The sequence below is a fragment of the Salmo trutta genome, chromosome 15 (genome assembly GCF_901001165.1).
Source record: "Salmo trutta chromosome 15, fSalTru1.1, whole genome shotgun sequence".
Taxonomy (NCBI): Eukaryota; Metazoa; Chordata; class Actinopteri; order Salmoniformes; family Salmonidae; genus Salmo; species Salmo trutta.
The window spans coordinates 13,116,694-13,137,536 of NC_042971.1; the positions used below are offsets into that span (position 1 = coordinate 13,116,694).

Sequence of the window (20,843 nt, forward strand, 5' to 3'; positions counted from 1 at the left end):
ACCCTGATGGATATAAACGATTTAGCTGTGAACCAACAATTTTCCCTCCCTCCCCTTGTCAGGTACATCAAGGTGCTGGAGACGCTGAGGCAGCTGAGGCTCAAGCAGTCTAACGAGGTGAGAGAGTGCCAGGTGGAGCTGAAGTTCCTGAAGCTGAACAAGGAGAAAGCCCTCGAGATCAGGGAGCTGCTTGCCAGCAAGGAGTCCCAGCTGGCGTCCTCCAAAGATGCCGTACAGAAGATAGAGGGCCAGATCGAACCCCTGGAGGTGTGACCACATTCCATAGAGAATTAGTTCTAGACAAGATGAATGGTTTACATCTGCTTATGTTAGTGTTTTATAGAGCGTTATTTAGAAGCCTATTTAGATGCTAAACAAATTGTTTTTGTCCTGTCTAAAAGTAGCCTACTTAGAGTAACTCAATTTAAATGTAGGCATGCAATGGAAAAAGTCTACATTTACACCGCCTATTAAATATTTCTACTTGTTTTATTTCAGAACCGACTGGTTGACATTGATGAGAATCTGGGAAAAGTGATGAAGCTCGACAATGACATCAAGGCTTTAGACAGCAGGAAGAAGCAGATGGAGGAAGACAACCAGGAACTGGAGGAGAAAATGGAGCAGGTGTGACACACATTTCACCAGAACATAGTGTAGAGCACTATTCCATTCTCATCAATGGAGAACATCTTTATAAGTGTCTTTGTGAGCCAAACACCTGATAACAAAGAACCAATAGTCCATTCTGAGAAGATTAATTAGCATATTGGAAATGCACTATAATCTCAGCGCTATTAGTTAACGAATTGGACTCTGCCGCTTTAAATTTACAGTTGACAAGTCAGTACAGTACAGATCTTTATTCAGACAATATCTTGTAACATTTTGGAACTCTCCCTTCCATGCATCTTTCCTTCATCCTTAATGGTTGTGTCCCTGTCATGTCCAAGACCTGTTCCAATCCATCTGTGTGGCCTGTGTAACTAAAGCCCTGTTGTGTGGCTGCGTGGCCGAGCTCAGGTGTTCCAGGGCTCAGATGAGCAGCTGCAGGAGATGTACCAAAATCACCAGAGGACAGTGAAGGAGAAGGAGAGGAGGTTCACAGAGTGCCAGAGGGAGTTGGAACGAGCCGGGAGAGAGTGCCAGAGACTCAACCGCCTCCAGTCCGACCTTCTAGTTGAACAAGGTGTGACATTGGAGTGACTACACTATATAACCATGAGTTCTATGTTGGGTGCATATAAGTCATGTTATATTTCAGTTTGTCAGTGTTTATTTGCTTTATCGATGCACTAGACCAGGGGTCTCCAACCTTTTCTAGAATGAGAGCTACTTTAAAAAAGAAAAAAATACTTATTGCGAGCTTTCAAATCGGCACATTCTTCTTTTCTTTACCCTGCAACTCTTTCCCGGGTCCTTGGTGTATAAGACAAGTATTTATTTCTGTTGTATTCTCAATATTCCAATTATTCATAAAGAAACAACAAAAATGGAAGGTTGAAGAGTCCATTTCAATGCTTAAAGAGAAATTCCACCCTAAAATGCATCATACCGGCTGTATTTGAAAGTTATACATCTTGAGAAATTGATTGCTGACATGCAAAACATTTTTAATATGACATGGTTTTTGGGGAAAGTCTGTACCACCCACAAGATGGAAAGGAAGACCCAGAGTTACCTCTGCTGCAGAGGATAAGTTCGTTAGAGTTAACTTCACCTCAGATTGCAGCCCAAATAAATGCTTCACAGAGTTCAAGAAACGGATACATCTCAACATCAACTGTTCAGAGGAGACTGCGTGAATCAGGCCTGCATGGTCGAATTGCTGCAAAGAAACCACTAAAGGACACCAATAAGAAGAGACTTGCTTGGGCCAAGAAACAGGAGCAATGGACAGGAGACCGGTGGAAATCTATCCTTTGGTCAGGGGCCAAATTGGAGATTTTTGGTTCCAACCGCCATGTCTTTGTGAGATGCAGAGTAGGTGAACGGATCTCCGCATGTGTAGTTCCCACTGTGAACCATGGAGGATGAAGTGTTATGGTGTGGGGGTGCTTTGCTGGTAACACTAGCAATGATTTATTTAGAATTCAAGGCACACTTAATCAGCATGGCTACCGCAGCATTCTGCAGCGATACGGCATCCCATCTGGTTTGTGCTTAGTGGGACTATCATTTGTTATTCAACAGGACAATGACCCTAAACACACCTCCAGGCTGTGTAAGGGCTATTTGACCAAGGAGAGTGATGGAGTGCTGCATCAGATGACCTGGCCTCCACGATCACCCGACCTCAACCCAATTGAGATGGTTTAGGATGAGTTGGACCGCAGAGTGAAGGAAAAGCAGCCAACAAGTGCTCAGCATTTGTGGGAACTGTTGAAAAGCATTCCTCATGAAGCTGGTTGAGAGAATGCCAAGTGTGTAAAGGTAAAGGGTGGCTACTTTAAAGCTCAAATATATTTGGATTTGTTTAACACATTTGGTTACTACATGATTTCATATGTGTTATTTCATAGTTTGAGTGTGTGTGTGTGTGAGAGACGCAAGCACCAAACAGGCAGACAGATGGGCAATATTGCTGGAAATGAATAGGCAGATATTGATGCATGGTGGCTAACCAGGGGTAGAATAATGTCAATGTGGCTTTGATTGGATAGTACATTTTAGATTACATTTAGTAATTTAGCAGACGCTCTTATCCAGAGCACCTTACAGTAGTGAGAGCATACATTTTTAAACTGGTCTCCCTTGGGAATCGAACCCACAACCCTGGTGTTGCAAGCGCCATGCTCTACCAAGTGAGCCACATGGGACTACAGTAGCCAGGAGCTTTGTTTCACAGTTTGCATGCAACACGTGAAAAAATGCATGTACTTTTAGAATGAATTGGCAAGCAACTCATAGGTGGGCTGTGATCTACCTGTTGGAGACCCCTGCACTAAACCTGGTTTCCCCAAACTCTGACCTGGGGCCTCTCCTGGGTGCATGTTTTGGTTTTTGCCCGAGCACTACACAGCTGTTTCGAATAACCGACTCATCAGGCTTTGGTTATTTGAATCAGCTGTGCAGTGCTAGGGCAAAAACCAACATGTGCAGCCAGGGGGGGCCCCCAAGACCATGTTTGGGAAACCCTGCACAAGACAGATGTGTATTGGTTGGTCTACACACGCAACCAATAAACCTAATAGATCATGTTGAATATCATTAGTGGTGCTACTCTGATATTGATCATGTTGTGTTTCTCTCCTCCGTTAAGGTCGTCTCCAGCTGGAGGCTGATCGCCATGCCGAGAACATGAAGAAGCGTGACTCCCAGGTGAGAGCCCTGGCAACCTATCTGGAGATGGAGGGCTATGACCGGTCCCCCTTCAATGACAGACAACTGCAGAGCTTCAACCGCCAGGTCAAAGAGAGACTCGACCAGGAGACTGAGGCTGCCAACCAGGTCATGGTAAGAGAGAGTCCCGTCCACACAAAGTTTGGAAAGATGCAGGTCTGTTCCATTGATCATGTTTTGACGGTCAGGAAACTGACCCTAAACTGACTCCTGGCCCTATTCATGTTGTATAACCATGTTCTTCCAAGCCATTCATCTGTATTCCAAACTGTGTTCCAGAGGGATATACAAGAGAAGGAGGCCATGAAGCAGCAGAGCATCGATGAGATACGAGACAAAAAGACTGGTCTGGAGAGGACCATGGAGCTGAAGAAAGGCCTGCAGGTTAAGAAGCAGCAGGAGCTGAGGAACGTCAAGTCTGACCTGCAGAGACTGGAGGGCTCCTCCACCCGGCTGCAGGAACTGGAGACGGAGCTCACCAAAGTGGTAGGCGCACAACACATTGTCGGCAATTTATCTGTGAATGTGTTGTTTATCCCTTAGATAACGTTATGGAGTGTTCAGTAGTTGTGGCTTACTTCTGGGTTTAAATTAGTGTCCCCGTAGATTGTTTTCTTAGACAACCGAAGGAACATCCAGAGCTGCAAACAACTACATGTTGAATAGTAGTCCTGCCTCTAAGTAGTAGTTGGGGAAACTGAAGTGCATGATATTCCTGTGTGTATCTGTGGTGTCTCTCTGCAGGAGCGTGAGCTGGAGAGCGCGGTGCAGAACTCCAATGTGGATGGGCTGAAGGCCGAGGTGCTAGAGCTCCATAAGGACAAAACTGAGCTGGACCTCACACAGCGCCGGCTGGACCGTGAAATGGAGACCCTTAACACACACACCACCACACGCACACAGATGGACATGCTCAAGAAGGATAAGGTAGTGTCAACGCAGAAAAAGAATAAAAGATACCGGCATATGCTAAATTACATTATACAGCTTAAAAGATTGTCAATCTACACAATTGAGATGTGAGAAATGTAGTGAGCCCTGTGCAGGTCTGCATTGTTGATTTATTTATTTTTTTTACGATTTTTTTTAATTCAGTATACACACCTGAGTATACAAGGTGTACGCTTCATTGTTTAGTTTGTGGCCCAAACCTGACCAATGACAAGGAACAAAAGGTCACTCTCAACCTGGCCAGTGGTAACGTGAGCCTGTGGGCCTCTCTTCTTCCCTCAGACAGATAAAGAAGATCAGGTGAGGAAGATCAAGTCGAGGCACAGTGAGGATCTGGTGTCCCTGCTGGGTCACTTCCCTAAGAAGAGGGAGCTGGAGGACTGGATCCACGCCAAGTCCAAAGAGATCAACTCCACCAGGGAGAAACTGGCCAAGCTCAAGTGAGTGCTTCTGTCAAACATGGCCAAATGAATACAGTATCTGCTCTGTCTTTGTGTTGTTACAGTAAGAAGTTGCTGAGGTCTATGTGATTCTGTGCTTGCAGTAAGGAGCTGGCGTCGGGGGAGCAGAATAAGAGCCACATCACAGCAGAGATCAGGAGGAAGGAGCAGCAGCTGGCCAGCTATGAGGAGAAGATGTTCAACGTGTGTGGCAGTCAGGACTTCCAGCAGGACCTGGGCAAGCTGCAGGACGACCTTGAGAAGACCTCCAAGCAGAGAGGTAACTAACAGGCCCGTGAGTTGGATATGAGGTTTAATTTATATACCGGAGGTATTGTAGCTTTTTGTGATTAAATGTGTCCCCTTACTGTGAGGTGTTTGTTGCCGGCCATGGAGATATATACAGTCATGGCCAAAAGTTTTGAGAATGACACAAATATTAATTTCCACAAAGTTTGCTGCCTCAGTGTCTTTAGATATCTTTGTCAGATGTTACTATGGAATACTGAAGTATAATTACAAGCATTTCATAAGTGTCAAAGGCTTTTATTGACAATTACATGAGGTTGATGCAGAGTCAATATTTGCAGTGTTGACCCTTCTTTTTCAAGACCTCTGCAATCCGCCCTGGCATGCTGTCAATTAACTTCTGGGCCACATCCTGACTGATGGCAGCCTATTTTGCATAATCAATGCTTGGAGTTTGTCAGAATTTGTGGGTTTTTGTTTGTCCACCCGCCTCTTGAGGATTGACCACAAGTTCTCAATAGGATTAAGGTCTGGAGTTTCCTAGCCATGGACCCAAAATATTGATGTTTTGTTCCCCGAGCCACTTAGTTATCACTTTTGCCTTATGGCAAGGTGCTCCGTCATGCTGGAAAAGGCATTGTTCATCACCAAATTGTTCCTGGATAGTTGGGAGAAGTTGCTCTCGGAGGATGTGTTGGTACCATTCTTTATTCATGGCTGTGTTCTTAGGCAAAATTGTGAGTGAGCCCACTCCCTTGGCTGAGAAGCAACCCCACACATGAATGGTATCAGGATGCTTTACTGTTGGCATGACACAGGACTGATGGTAGCGCTCACCTTGTCTTCTTCGGACAAGCTTTTTTCCGGATGCCCCAAACAATCGGAAAGGGGATTCATCAGAGAAAATGACTTGACCCCAGTCCTCAGCAGTCCAATCCCGGTACCTTTTGCAGAATATCAGTCTGTCCTGATGTTTTTCCTGGAGAGAATTGGCTTCTTTGCTGCCCTTCTTGACACCAGGCCATCCTCCAAACGTTTTCACCTCACTGTGCGTGCAGATGCACTCACACCTGCCTGCTGCCATTCCTGAGCAAGCTCTACTAGTGGTGCCCCGATCCCCGCAGCTGAGTCAACTTTTGGAGACGGTCCTGGCGCTTGCTGGACTTTCTTGGGCGCCCTGAAGCCTTCTTCACAACAATTGAACCCCTCTCCTTGAAGTTCTTGATGATCCGATAAATGGTTGATTTAGGTGCAGTCTTACTGGCAGCAATATCCTTGCCTGTGAAGCCCTTTTTGTGCAAAGCAATGATGACGGCACATGTTTCCTTGCAGGTAACCATAATTGAGAGGAAGAACAATGATGCCAAGCACCACCCTCCTTTTGAAGCTTCCAGTCTGTTATTCGAACTCAATCAGCATGACAGAGTGATCTCCAGCCTTGTCCTCGTCAACACACTCACCTGTGTTAACGAGAGAATCACTGACATGTCAGCTGGTCCTTTTGAGGCAGGGCTGAAATGCAGTGGAAATGTTTTGGAGGGGGGGGGATTCAGTTCGCATGGCAAAGAGGGACTTTGCAATTAATTGCAATTCATCTGATCACTCTTCATATCATTCTGGAGTATATGCAATTTGCCATTATGCAAATTGCCATCATACAAACTGAGGCAGCAGACTTTGAAACTTTATATTTGTGTCATTCTCAAAACTTTTGGCCACGACTGTACACAGTACCAGTCAAAAGTTTGTACACACCTACTCATTCAAGGATTTTTTTTTATACATTGTAGAATAATAGTGAAGACATCAAAACTATGAAATAACACATGGAATCATGTATTAACCAAGAAAGTTAAACAAATCAAAATATATTTTATATTTGAGATTCTTCTTTTGCCTTGATGACAGCTTTGCACACTCTTGGCATTCTCTCAACCAGCTTCATGAGGAATGCTTTTCCAACAGTCTTGAAGGAGCTCCCACATATGCTGTGCACTTATTGGCTGCTTTTCCTTTACTCTGCGATCCTACTCATCCCAAACCATCTCAATTGGGTTGAGGTCGGGTGATGGTGGTGGCTAGGTCATCTGATGCAGCACTCCATCACTTTCCTTGGTCAAACAGTGCTTACACAGCCTGGAGGTGTCTGTTGGGTCATTGTCCTGTTGAATAACAAATTATAGTCCCACTAAGCGCAAACCAGATGGGATGGCGTATTGCTCCAGAATGCTGGGTAGCCTTGCTGGTTAAGTGTGCCTTGAATTCTAAATAAATCACAGACCGTGTCACAAGCAAAGCACCCCCCCGCCATCACACCTCAATGCTTCACGGTGGGAAACACACGAGGAGATCATCTGTTCACCTACTCTGCGTCTCAAAAACACAGCTGTTGGAACCAAAAATCTCAAATTTGTACTTATCAGACCAAAGGACAGATTTGCATCGGTCTAATGTCCATTGCTCATGTTTATTGGCCAAAGCAAGTCTCTTCTTATTATTGGTGTCCTTTAGTAGTGATTTCTTTGCAGCAATTTGACCATGAAGAACTGATTCACTCGGTCTCCTCTGAACAGTTGATATTGAGATGTCTGTTACTTGAACTCTGAAGCATTTATTTGGGCTGCAATGTGAGGTGCAGTGAATTCAAACTTATCCTCTGCAGCAGAGGTAACTCTGGATCTTCCTTTCCTGTGGTGTTCCTCATGAGTCATTTTCATCATAGCGCTTGATGGTTTTTGAGACTACACTTGAAGAGACTATCAGAGTTCTTGACATTTTCTGCATTGACTGACCTTCATGTCTTAAAGTAACGATGGACTGTCATTTCTCTTTGCTTATTTGAGCTGTTCTTGCCATAATAGGGACTTGATCTTGTACCAAATAGGGCTATCTTCTGTATACCACCCCTACCTTGTCACAACACAACTGATTGGCTCAAATGCATTATGAAGGAAAGAAATTCCACAATTTAACTTTTAAAAAGGCACACCTGTTAATTGAAATGCATTCCAGGTGACTACCTCATGAAGTTGGTTGAGAGAATGCCAAGAGTGTGCCAAGCTGTAATCAAGGCAAAGAGTGGCTACTTTGTGGCTACTTTGAACACTTTTTTTGCTTACTACATGGTTCCATATGTGTTATTTCCTAGTTTTAATGTCTTCGCTATTATTCTACAATGTAGAAAATAGTAAAACTTAAGAATGAGTAGGTGTGTCCGAACTTTTGCCTGGTACTGTATATTTTCTGATCTGTTTTGAATAATGTCGGAGATATTATTAACCGTGTGTGTGTGTGCGCGCTCAGCCATGCTGGCGGGAGCCACAGCCGTGTACACTCAGTTCATCAGTCAGCTGACAGAGGAGGGCGAGCCCTGTTGCCCCGTGTGCCAGCGCATCTTCCCCTCGGAGGCCGAGCTCCAGGACGTCATCAACGACATGCAGTCCAAGCTGCGCCTGGTCCCTGACAAGCTGAAGAACACCGAGCAGGACCTGAAGAGGAAGGAGAGGAGGAAGGACGACATGATGGCTCTCAAACCTGTCAGGTTAGAATGGATCGGGGAGTACTTACTGCTTGTGCATTTTCATTGTAGACGATAGGCTTTTGGATTAGGTTGCAATTCTTCCACTAGATGGTAGTGGATGCCCGTACAAAGCAGAGGCACACATCTTGATCAGGCAGCCGTTGCACATAACCTGTGAGAGAGAATCATGATCTGGTACATCATAATAGATGGATGTTAAAGTAAAAACCATATGTCATTTCGTATGGCTTGCTGCTGTTTGACTGGGGCAGAAAAAATATCACTCAAAACTGTTGTAAATGTCCTGCTCCATTGCTCATGTCCCAATATCTTAACCCTTTCTCCATCTAAGCCATATGCTACTCTCGTCTTCAGTTGATCCACATGAGTAGCTGACCCAGGCCCTGTTCTGTGCTGTGGTAACCACTAGGCAGTCTATTGCTGAGCTACAGGAGAAGGAGCTTCCTGAGCTGAGGAACCGGCTGCAGAACGTGAACCGGGACATTGAGAGGCTGAAGGGGGATGTGGAGGAGCAGGAGACCCTGCTGTCCACTCTGATGTCAGAGGAGGACACAGCCAAGGCCTGCCTGCAGGACATCTCCCTCATGGACAGATACCAGGTCAGACCACATAACGATTAACATAACACGCACGGCCTGTGTGGTCTTCATTCTTAATGTGGAAGTCACCATATAGAGATGTCAATGTTTTTCTCTGTTTCTTTTAGGGATGGGCTAGGTTATTCGATTATCCAACCAGTCGTAGTATTCGATTTTTTGCGAGAATGTAAATGTTTTATTTTTAGAAAAATGATATGCAGTGCATTCGGAAAGTATTCAGAAGCCTTTACTTTTTCCACATTTTGTTACATCCTTATTCTATAATGGATTAAATACAAAAATGTTTTGTCAAAGTGAAAACAGGTTTTTTTTTGTATAAAACAAATACAAAAATACCTTATTTTTGTTTATCAGACCCTTTGCTATGAGACTCAATTGTACTCGGGTGCATCCTGTTTCTATTGATCATCCTTGATGTTTCTACAGCTTGATTGGAGTCCACCGGTGGTAAATTCAATTGATTTGGACATGATTTGGAAAGGCGCACACCTGTCTATAAGGTCACACAGTTGACAGTGCATGTCAGAGTAAAAAACCAAGCCATGAGGTTGAAGGAATTGTCCGTAGAGCTCCGAGACAGGATTGTGTTGAGGCACAGATCTGGGGAAGGGTACCAAAACATTTCTGCAGCATTGAAGGTCCCCAAGAACACAGTGGCCTCCATTCTTAAATGGAAGAAGTTTGGAACCACCGAGACTCTTCCTAGAGCTGGCCGCCCGGCCAAACTGAGCAATCGGGGAAGAAGGGCCTTGGTCAGGGAGGTGACCAAGAACCCGATGGTCACTCTGACAGAGCTCCAGAGTTCCTCTGTGGAGATGGGAAAACCTTCCAGAAGGACAACCATCTCTGCCGCACTCCACCGATCAGGCCTTTATGGTAGAATGGCCAGACAGAAGCCACTCCTCAGTAAAAGACACGGCAGGCCGCTTGGAGTTTGCGAAAAGGCACCTAAAGGACTTTCAGACCATGAGAAACAAGATTCTCTGGTCAGATGAAACCAAGATTGAACTCTTTGGCCTGAATGCCAAGTGTCATGTCTGGAGGAAACCTGGCACCATCCCTACAGTGAAGCGTGGTGGCAGTGTCATGCTGTGTGGATGGATCGAGGGAAAGATGAACGGAGCAAAGTACAGAGAGCTCCTTGATGAAAACCTGCTCAGGACCTCAGACTTGGGTGACTGTTCACCTTCCAACAGGACAACGACCCTAAGCACACAGCCAAGACAACACAGGAGTGGCTTTGGGACAATTCTCTGAATGTCCTTGAGTGGCCCAGCCAGAGTCCGGACTTGAACCCGATCTAACATCTCTGGAGAGACCTGAAAAGAGCTGTGCGGCGACGCTCCCCATCCATCCTAATTGACCAACATTGGTTAAATTACTTGGAATTCCATTTATATGATTTTTTTTTTGTGATCCCAACGCGCTGTTTCTTTACAGAGGAACCAAATTATTCACGAGATTAATCAACTCAAGAACTATGTGGGACTCTGGGCTGAAGGGAGTTGTAGTTTTCATTAAGCAAATATTCAACCTAGTTCAGAGCAGAAATGTGGTAATTGACTGCAATGACCGGAATCTGTTACGCCTGTTTTTTTCCGGCTCAGGAGGAGATAGTTCATGAAAGTATGCCTTATCTTTGATGAACTAGTAAAATTATTTTTTTTTAGACAGCTCTGCAGCTAGCCTAGTGAAATAGGATGACTAAAGACAGAACAGTGTGGGAAGTACAGAGATGTTGTCTGGCTGCTACTGCTTGAACAGATGAGATGTTGACTTTAAGGAATTAAAAATAAGTAATATACAAAACCTAAAAAGGAAAAAAAAAAAATCATAGTAATTTCCTATTTTTATATTGATGTCTACCCTTGTGGACCTGACAGAGACGATGGAATATTTTCAATGTTTTGTCAATTGAATTTAGGGCTGGGTGATATGGCCAAAATATAATATCACAGTATTTCAAGGGGTCTCTCTTCATTCTGATTGGTTGACATTTAATTTAACGGTATAAAACCAAAAATTCTGCCTTCATCAATTTCCTGCAGTCATTTGAGATCATTTCTTCACTGCCTCGTAGGGCTGAACGATATGGGGAAAGAATCTAGGCCTTATTTTTAACCGAATGTTGCAATTGCCATTTGACTTACCATTTAGATCAAAACACTTGGGTGAACTGTTGGAATTATGGAAAAATAATGATTATTCTATAGTTAGAAGATAAGTGGTCCGGCCTCTCAAGTGGCGCAGCGGACTAAGGCACTGTATCTCAGTGCTAGAGCTGTCACTACACACCCGGATTTGATCCCAGGCGGTGTCGCATCCTGCCACGACCGGGAGACCCATTAGGCGGCGCACAATTGGACCAGCGTCGTCCGGGTTAGGGTAGGGTTTGGCCGGCCAGGATGTCCTTGTCCCATCGCACTCTAGCGACTCCTTGTGGCGGGCCAGGCGCATCCACGCTGACTTCGGTCAGTAGGTGTATGGTGTTTCCTCCGACATATTGGTGTGGCCGGCTTCCGGGTTCTGCAAGCAGTGTGTCAAGAAGCAGTGTGGCTTGGCAGGGTTGTGTGTCGGAGGACGCATGGCTCTCGACCTTCGCCTCTCCCGAATCCGTAAAGTTGCAGTGATGGGACAAGACTTTAACTACCAATTGGATACCACGAAATTGGGTAGAAAAAGGTGTAAGACATTTTTTTATATCACAGTGGGCACTTTGAATACAGTGTTTGACATTACAACGAATGAAAATGCCAGGGAGGAGTTGTTGTGACAGGGTAGGAACCAAAGTGTTGGTCAGGGTTTCCTAGGGGACCCTATAATCTTTGGCTATGTAAAATTTTTTTTAAAGAATGTACTACTTCATGTAGCTAACATATTCAGGCTTCGCCTGGCTTCCAGGGCTCCCGAGTGGCGCAGCGGTCTAAGGCACTGCATCTCAGTGCAAGAGGCATCACTACAGTCCATGGTTCGAATCTGGTCTGAATCACATCCGGCCATGATTGGGAGTCCCTTAGGGCGGCACACAATTGAAACAGTGTCGTTGTGGTTTGGCCAGGGTAGGCCATCATTGTAAATAAGAATTTGTTATTAACTGGCTTGCCTAGTTAAATATTTTTTATATATATAATTCATTTTTTATCTTGATTTTGTTGCACAAACATGCTGATTTAGGCCTACACAATCATTGTATCAGGCTGTATAGCTAGCAATGTTTAGTCTGACTCAGTACATTTATTAGCTTGCTAGCAAGTTAGCCAGCTTGCTAGCAAGTTAGCCAGCTTGCTAGCAAGTTAGCCAGCTTGCTAGCAAGTTAGCCAGCTTGCTAGCTACACTTGTGGATTTATATTAAGAAGCAAAGTGGAAACCGCATTGTAGTCATGCATGTGGTGCATTGACCACGCAGACTGAAAGCAAGCGTCTCGTGGTCGAGCAACAACAAATGCGCTCCTTGAGTGCCAGGGGGCGGGGCTTGGTCTGTGTGGAAAACAGCATGGAGAGTGGGGGGAGATGACTCAAGTAGCGGAGTAAGCTATAAAAATAGACGTTACACAGCGTATCACATTAAACAAACCAAACATTCAAATATCGTTATAGAAGGTAAAGCAAAAACCCAAACCTGTCCGTGCATCAATACCGGTATATAGTAAAATACAGTATAATGCCCAGTCCTTATTGGATGTTCACTATTTTTGGCTTTGTGAAATTTCCATTTAAAAAGCTCTAAAATAATTGTCATTATTTCATAATACATTTCATGTAAAACAAAAAATGTAACTTCAATCGAAAACCGTGAGTATTGTTTTTGTAACTGAAACCGAACTGACCTAGAAAAGCACTAATTGCTCAGCGCTACTGCATATTGCACCTTTAACAATGAAAAGGTTTTGTATAAAATAAAAATTGTGACATTGCTATATAGCCTACAAGGATAGAGCCATTTACATTTGACATTTTAATAAAAATACATTTTATGACAATTTTTATGAGTGCGTCCCGTTTAAAAATGAAAGACTTAACTGCTAACTTAGCTGGCTACTGTAGCTAGCTAACTTCTTTACATCAATCTGATGTAGTCAAGACAAGGCACTACCAGATGGTATGATACATAACCTATTGCAGCAACAACTTGTTATAACTAGCGCGAGTCGGTCCCTCTGTCTCCGTCCATGCAACACACACACCTGCTCCTCTCACGCCGTTCCCCCACCCTTCTGCTGAAACAAGCAGCGCACCGGCTCTCTCCCGAGTCGCGCAAGCAAGTCCCTATTTTAAGTTTTTTTTTAAAAGTTATACATCTTTGAAACGCATGTATTTCGACTATCTGGGGGGGGGGGGGGGGCAAAGACTATTCAAATAGTGAAATCATTTCAAATGGCCATCCCTAGTTTCTTTCTATGCTTCTCTCTTTACCCTCCTTCATTCCATCCTTGACTGTTGTGGTAACCTCCTCTGTCTGTGTGTGTCCTTGGTCTCCAGCTGGACCTGAAGGATGTGGAGAGGAAGATAGCCCAGCAAGCTGCCAAGCTGCAGGGAGTGGACCTGAGCCGCACCATTCAGCAGGTCAACCAGGAGAAACAGGAGACCCAGCACCGCCTGGACACAAGTACGACCTGCCTGGGGCTAATGTTACACTGGGGCCTCCTCAGCAAGACCTGTTGAGCAACTGTAAAATGCCAGACTGGAAGTTGGATTTCCTTATAGTTAATCTACTTTAGCTGGGAAAAAGTACCAAATTGTCATACTTGAGTAAATGTAAAGATACCTTAATAGAAAATGACTCAAGTGAAAGTCGCCCAGTAAAATACTATTTGAGTTATAAAAGTATTTGCTAAAATATACTTAAGTTTCAAAAGTAAAGGTATAAATCATTTCAAATTTCTTATTAAGCAAACCACACGTCACCATTTCTTTCTTTTTTTTACCGATAGCCAATGGCACACTCTAACACTGACATAATTAAGCATGTGTCTTTAGTCAGTCTGCCAAATCAGAGGCAGTAGGGATGACCAGGGAAGTTCTCTTGAAGTGTGTGAATTGGACCATTTTCCTGTCCTGCTAAGCATAAAAATGTAAGGAGTGCTTTTAGGTGTCGGGGGGGAAAATGTATGGATTAAAAAGTACATGATTTACTTTCAAGTATTTTTACTTAAGTATTTTACACCACTGAACTTGGGTTGTTCCTGCAGGAGACCCGGGTTCATATCCCGCGTGTTACATTGGCGCCCAGTGTGGGGTGGTCTCCCGTGGGGGAGGAGTTCAAATGGGGGTGAATGTAGCTGTCGTGAGACACCTGTTAACTTCAACGCCTCTTGGTCTAAGACGTTGGTTGCTCACGTGGGAGACCTGGGTTCATATCCTGTGTGTTACATATAATGATATACCTATCTATTCCACCCTTATACTGTATACTATGAATTCCAATGTTATTTGATTCATTGCAGTGTCCAGCAAGATGGAGCTGAAGCGTAAACTGATCCAGGACCAGCAGGAGCAGATCCAGAGCCTGAAGAGCAGCATGAACGAGACCCGAGCGGAGAAGCTGCAGATCTCCAGTAACATGCAGAAGCAGCAGCAGCTGGAGGAGCAGTGTGTGGAGTTCACCACTGAGATTCAGGCTCTGCACAGAGAGATCAAGGTAAAACTCCACTCAGAGCAGTGACCTGTCTGAGGAAACGATCTGGAATCATACTAAAACCTCAGTGTTGGTAGAACTGTCTAGCAGCAGGTGGTTTGACGGTTATAACTTGTTTTCTTCTGTATTGGCTGTGATGTTTTGTAGTCTTAGTAATAAGAGATGGTCATGGTGTATAGCTTTATCAGTGTATCAAGGTTGTCTCCTCCCTGTGTTGTGTTCAGGAAGCTGAGGAGCAGGTGTCCCCTCTGGCCACCACCCTGGAGAAGCTGCAGCACGAGAGGCTGGATTTGATGGAGCGCAGGAAGCAGAGGCAGGAGGAGGGACAAGAGAAGGTACCACCACCTCTTTCTCTTTTGTATTATTTAACTGTCCAACAGTTCTTGCTAATACTTTCAAAGTGCTAATGGAGGACTGCATATTAAGTCTGGAAACAGTGTTCCTCCAGTCACTAGAAGACTTCGTCTATCGCCTACTAACCCAGGCTATTGCGCATATAAGCCTGGTACATCAACGATTCAAAGGTGGCCATAGTGAACAAGGTATTTGTCATTTAATTTGAGTGAAATCGCACAACTGCGAGGCATGCCGCTGTACTTGTGGTGTGCTCGCTTAGGGGGGAGGTGTTGTGGGAGATGATTGGTTGGTAGATTAAACCAATGCCTATGTGGCAGGAATTTTTCCCGGTATTTCTCAATTGGCTAACAAAGGCCAAGTTTGACGTGTTGGTCCACCAAACTCTTCGCACATTTGTGTGGAAGTGTCTGGGAACAGGTTTAATTGCATACCATGTCTCAATCATGCCAAGATCGTTATTTATTTCAAAGTAGCACTTCTAACCACTTGTTCATTCCCTCCATCCCAGATAAATAGCATCAAAGACAAAGTTAAAAGCATGGCCGCCTTGGAAAGAGAGATTACCAGATACACAGAAGAGGGCAAGGATGATTACAAAGAGGTAAACATTGGTTCTGTTCTGTTCCTCATCCTGTCATAAGCATTGTCTCAATCTCTTTTGACACATTTGTCATGTGTTGTTTCTATTGAAGAAAAACGATGGAGAGCTCCAAGAGACCACCACTCAGGTCCATGAGGCAGAGAAGCAACGCGAGAAGATTAACAGAGAGAGTGGAAACATCAGGCAGGACATAGACACTCAGAAGGTGAGCTCAGATGACATATCTCTTTTCCCTAATTATGTCTCTCTCCTTTTGCTCCCCCATTCAGTAAGTTACCAGTGTGCTTTTATGAAGGAACAATGAAAACAAGTGGTAATTTTGGGTGAAATGTGTGAACTTGATATCTGGGTGACCGTGTGATATCATTGAAGGTCCAAGAGCGTTGGCTGCAGGACAACCTGACGTTGAGGAAGCGCATCGAGGAGCTGAAGGACGTGACCAAGAAACGAGAGGCTGTGGCGAAGGATATGGGGAACATGCAGGTCCTGCAGCTGCGCAAGTAAGAACACCTCCTTGACCACGCTCACCTGCACCTGGGAGTGGTCCCAAAATGCAACATGTTTAAACCCATGTATGCTACTGATGCTAATCAGTGCCTCCCAGGTTCCATAAGATAATATGAAATTGATTGTATTATACCTGCCTGAATTTTGAACTAATAATCAGAGGCTGGAATATGTATTAAAAGATTCCATGTTGGTGGTGTCAGTTCATATGACCTACTCCCTCTGGATGGAGATGGAACCCTTCTAGGTCTCCTGTTACAAAGTGACATATCTGAAATACCTCTAGAATATACACTAGGCCAACACATAAGGCTGTAAGTGTGTCTTCTTCCCTGGCTACTAGTGTGCATAGGGAGTCAGAGAGGTGGTGGTGTCAGCTCATACAACCTTTTAACGCCGTATCTCTTTGGGGACACCAGTCCCTTTTAGAGGTCGACCGATTAATCAGAATGGCCGATTTAATTAAGGCCGATTTCAAGTTTTTTTAACAATCGGTAATCGGCATTTTTGGACACCAATTATGGCCGATTACATTGCACTCCACGAGGGGACTGCGTGGCAGGCTGACTACCTGTTACGCAAGTGCAGCAAGGAGCCAAGGTAAGTTGCTAGCTAGCATCAAACTTATCTTATAAAAAAACAATCAATCTTAACATAATCACTAGTTAACTATACATGGTTGATGATATTACTAGTTTATCTAGCCTGTCCTGCGTTGCATATATTCGATGCGGTTCCTGTTAATTTATCATTGAATCACAGCCTACTTTGCCAAACGGGTGATGATTTAACAAGCGCATTCACGAAAAAAGCACTGTCGTTGCACCAATGTGTACCTAACCATAAACATCAATGCCTTTCTTAAAATCAATACACAAGTATATATTTTTAAACCTGCATATTTAGTTAATATTGCCTGCTAACATGAATATCTTTTAACTAGGGAAATTGTCATTTCTCTTGCGTTTTGTGCAAGCAGAGTCACGGTATATGCAGCAGTTTGGGCTGCCTGGCTCGTTGCGAACTGTGTGAAGACCATTTCCTAACAAAGACTGGAATTTATTTGCCAGAATTGTACATAATTATGACATAACATTGAAGGTTGTGCAATGTAACAGCACTATTAAACTTGGATGCCACCCGTTAGGTAAAATATGGAACGGGTCTGTATTTCACTGAAAGAATAAACGTTTTGTTTTCAAAACTTCCGGATTTGACCATATTAATGACCTACGGCTTGTATTTCTGTGTGTTATTATAATTAAGTCTATGATTTGATATTTGATAGAGCGGTCTGACTGAGCGGTGGTAGGCAGCAGCAGGCTCGTAAGCATTCATTCCCGAGATTAGGCTGGCAATACTATAGTGCCTATAAGAACATCCAATAGTCAAAGCTATATGAAATACAAATGATATAGAGAGAAATAGTCCTATAATTCCAAGAAGAACTACAACCTAAAACTTCTTACCTGGGAATATTGAAGACTCATGTTAAAAGGAACCACCGGCTTTCATATGTTCTGAGCAAGGAACTTAAACGTTTGCTTTTTTACATGGCAAATATTGCACTTTTACTTTCTTGTCCAACACTTTGTTTTTGCATTATTTAATCCAAATTGAACATGTTTCATTATTTATTTGAGACTAAATTGATTTTATTGATGTATTACATTAAGTTAAAATAAGTGTTCATTCAGTATTGTTGTAATTGTCATTATTACAAATAAATATATATATTTTTTTCTATTAATCGGTATCGGCTTTTTTGGTCCTCCAGTAATCGGTATCGTATCGCCGTTGAAAAATCATCATCGGTCGACCTCTAGTCCCTTTTATCACTGTAACATGAAATGTGTGAGTAATATCTCTCTCTGAGTCCTCTGTCCATCTCCCCTGGTTCTCAGTGAGCGCAGGGAGTCTGAGCGGCGCGTGGACGACCTGAAGAAGAACCGCAGCGTAGCACTGGGCCGACAGAAGGGCTTCGAGGAGGAGATCATCCGCTTCCGCAAGGAGCTCCGCGAGGACCAGTACGGGAAGGCTGACGAACGCTTCCGGGACAGGATGATCGTCATGAGGACCACAGAGCTGGCCAACAAGGACCTGGACATCTACTACAAGGCCCTGGACCAGTGAGTTGTTGTCGGGGATGGTTGGGGAGGAGGGTGGTTCGGTGGTGGTGATAGGTCCATTTCTGTTAAGACTCATGGTTGTAGACGCAGTCATGTGCGTTTGACTTACAGGGTGTGTAACCATACCAGTTCCTCAACAAGACAAAGGATTAGCCATTTAGTCTGATCATATACAGTACCAATTAAAAGTTTGGACACACCTACTGCATTGTAGAATAATAGTGAAGACCTCAAAACTATGAAATAACATATATGGAATCATGTAGTAACCAAAAAAGTGTTAAACAAATGGAAATATATTTTAGATTCTTCAAAGTAGCCACCCTTTGTCTTGATAACAGCTTTGCACACCTTGGCATTCTCTCAACCAACTTCACCTGGAATGCTTTTCCAACAATCTTGGAGTTCCCACATATGCTGAGCACTTGTTGGCTGCTTTTCCTTCACTCTGCAGTCCAACTCATCCCAAACCTTCTCAATTGGGTTGAGAAGGGTACTTGTGGATGCCAGGTCATCTGATTCAGCACTCCATCACTCTCCTTAGTCAAATAGCCCTTACACAGCCTGGAGGTGTGTTGGGTTATTGTCCTGTTAAAAAAACACGATGATAGTCCCAATAAGCGCAAACCAGATGGGATGGCGTATCGCTGCAGAATGCTGTGGTAGCCATGCACGTTAAGTGTGTCATCAATTCTAAATAAATCACAGACCGTGTCACAATCAAAGCACCCCCACACATCACACCTCCTCCATGCTTCAGTGGGAACCACACATGCAGAGATCATCTATTCACCAAGGCAAAGGGTGGCTACTTTGAAGAATCACAAATATAAAATATAATTTGTTTTGTTTAACCTCTCTGGCGCATGTGGGACGAATTCGTCCCACCTACGTAACAGCCACTTCAATCCAGTGGCGCGATTTTTGAATCGTTTGAAATACTATTACTTCAATTTCTCAAACATATGACTATTTTACAGCTATTTAAAGACAAGAATCTCGTTAATCTAACCACACTGTCCGATTTCAAAAAGGCTTTACAACGAAAGCAAAACATTAGATTATGTCAGCAGAGTGCCCAGCCAGAAATAATCAGACACCCATTTTTCAAGCTAGCATATCATGTCACATAAACCCAAACCACAGCTAAATGCAGCACTAACCTTTTATGATCTTCATCAGATGACACACCTAGGACATTATGTTATACAATACATGCATGTCTGTTCAATCAAGTTCATATTTATATCAAAAAACAGCTTTTTACATTAGCATGTGACGTTCAGAAAAAGCATACCCCCCCGCAAACTTCCGGGGAATTTACTAACAGTTTGCTAAATTACTCACGATAAACGTTCACAAAAAGCATAACAATTATTTTAAGAATTATAGATACATTACTCCTCTATGCACTCGATATGTCCGATTTTAAAATAGCTTTTCGGATGAAGCACATTTTGCAATATTCTAAGTACATAGCCCAGCCATCACGGGCTAGCTATTTAGACACCCGGCAAGATTAGCCTTCACCAAAATCACATTTCCTATAAGAAAAATGTTATTACCTTTCTTGTTCTTCGTCAGAATGCACTCCCAGGACTTCTACTTCAATAACAAATGTAGGTTTGGTCCCAAATAATCCATCGTTATATCCAAACAGCGGCGTTTTGTTTGTGAGTTCTAGACACTATCCGAAAGGCAAATCACGGCCACGAGCATGGCGCATTATGTGACAAAAAAATTCTAAATATTCCATTACCGTACTTCGAAGCATGTCAACCGCTGTTTAAAACCAATTTTTATGCCATTTATCTCGTAGAAAAGCGATAATATTCCGACCGGGAATCTGCAATGAGCCTAAACAGCCGAATGAAATTTCTCCACGGGGGCGAATCGTGCACGCGCCTCATTCAATGGCCCTCTGATCGGCCACTTGGCAAAGGCGATAATCTGTTTCAGCCAGAGGCCGCCTCGTCATCGTTCAGGTTTTTCCCGGGTTCTGAGAGCCTATTGGAGCCCTAGGAATTGTCACGTTACAGCTAAGATCCTTACTCTTCAATAAACAGAGGCAAGAAGAACGACTCCTTGTCAGACAGGCCACTTCCTGCATGAAACCTCAGATTTTTGCCTGCCATAGGAGTTCTGTTATACTCACAGACACTATTCAAACAGTTTTAGAAACTTTAGGGTGTTTTCTATCCAAACCTGAACAATAATATGCATATTCTAGCTTCTGAGTTGGTGTAGGAGGCAGTTAAAAATGGGCACACATTTTTTCCAAAATTCTCAATGCTGCCCCCTAGCCCAAACAGGTTAACACTTTTTTTGGTTACTACATGATTCCATATGTGTACAATGTAGAAAAAAGTTTTTAAAATGTTTTTTAAAAAATGGAATGAATAGGTGTGTCCAACATTTGGTGACCGCTCTTAAAATCCGATAAAGGAAAAGAAAGGGGAACTGCTGTACGTAATGCTCCTGTTATCAATAGT

General features: G+C 43.6%; 1 protein-coding gene across 1 annotated transcript in view; it reads left to right on the top strand.

Annotated features, from left to right (window-relative positions):
• The window catches only part of rad50 (RAD50 homolog, double strand break repair protein), a 51,477-nt gene that overhangs the window by 12,467 nt on the left and 18,167 nt on the right, over positions 1 to 20,843 (top strand). Inside the window, exons 6-22 of the mRNA XM_029690446.1 lie at positions 63 to 267; positions 499 to 627; positions 1,024 to 1,189; positions 3,263 to 3,456; positions 3,622 to 3,828; positions 4,087 to 4,269; positions 4,576 to 4,733; positions 4,838 to 5,013; positions 8,286 to 8,523; positions 8,933 to 9,122; positions 13,602 to 13,728; positions 14,567 to 14,760; positions 14,982 to 15,092; positions 15,623 to 15,715; positions 15,807 to 15,920; positions 16,088 to 16,215; positions 18,127 to 18,351. Coding sequence (XP_029546306.1) covers positions 63 to 267; positions 499 to 627; positions 1,024 to 1,189; positions 3,263 to 3,456; positions 3,622 to 3,828; positions 4,087 to 4,269; positions 4,576 to 4,733; positions 4,838 to 5,013; positions 8,286 to 8,523; positions 8,933 to 9,122; positions 13,602 to 13,728; positions 14,567 to 14,760; positions 14,982 to 15,092; positions 15,623 to 15,715; positions 15,807 to 15,920; positions 16,088 to 16,215; positions 18,127 to 18,351 — 2,838 coding nt within the window. The remainder of the gene's footprint in view (positions 1 to 62; positions 268 to 498; positions 628 to 1,023; positions 1,190 to 3,262; positions 3,457 to 3,621; positions 3,829 to 4,086; positions 4,270 to 4,575; positions 4,734 to 4,837; positions 5,014 to 8,285; positions 8,524 to 8,932; positions 9,123 to 13,601; positions 13,729 to 14,566; positions 14,761 to 14,981; positions 15,093 to 15,622; positions 15,716 to 15,806; positions 15,921 to 16,087; positions 16,216 to 18,126; positions 18,352 to 20,843) is intronic.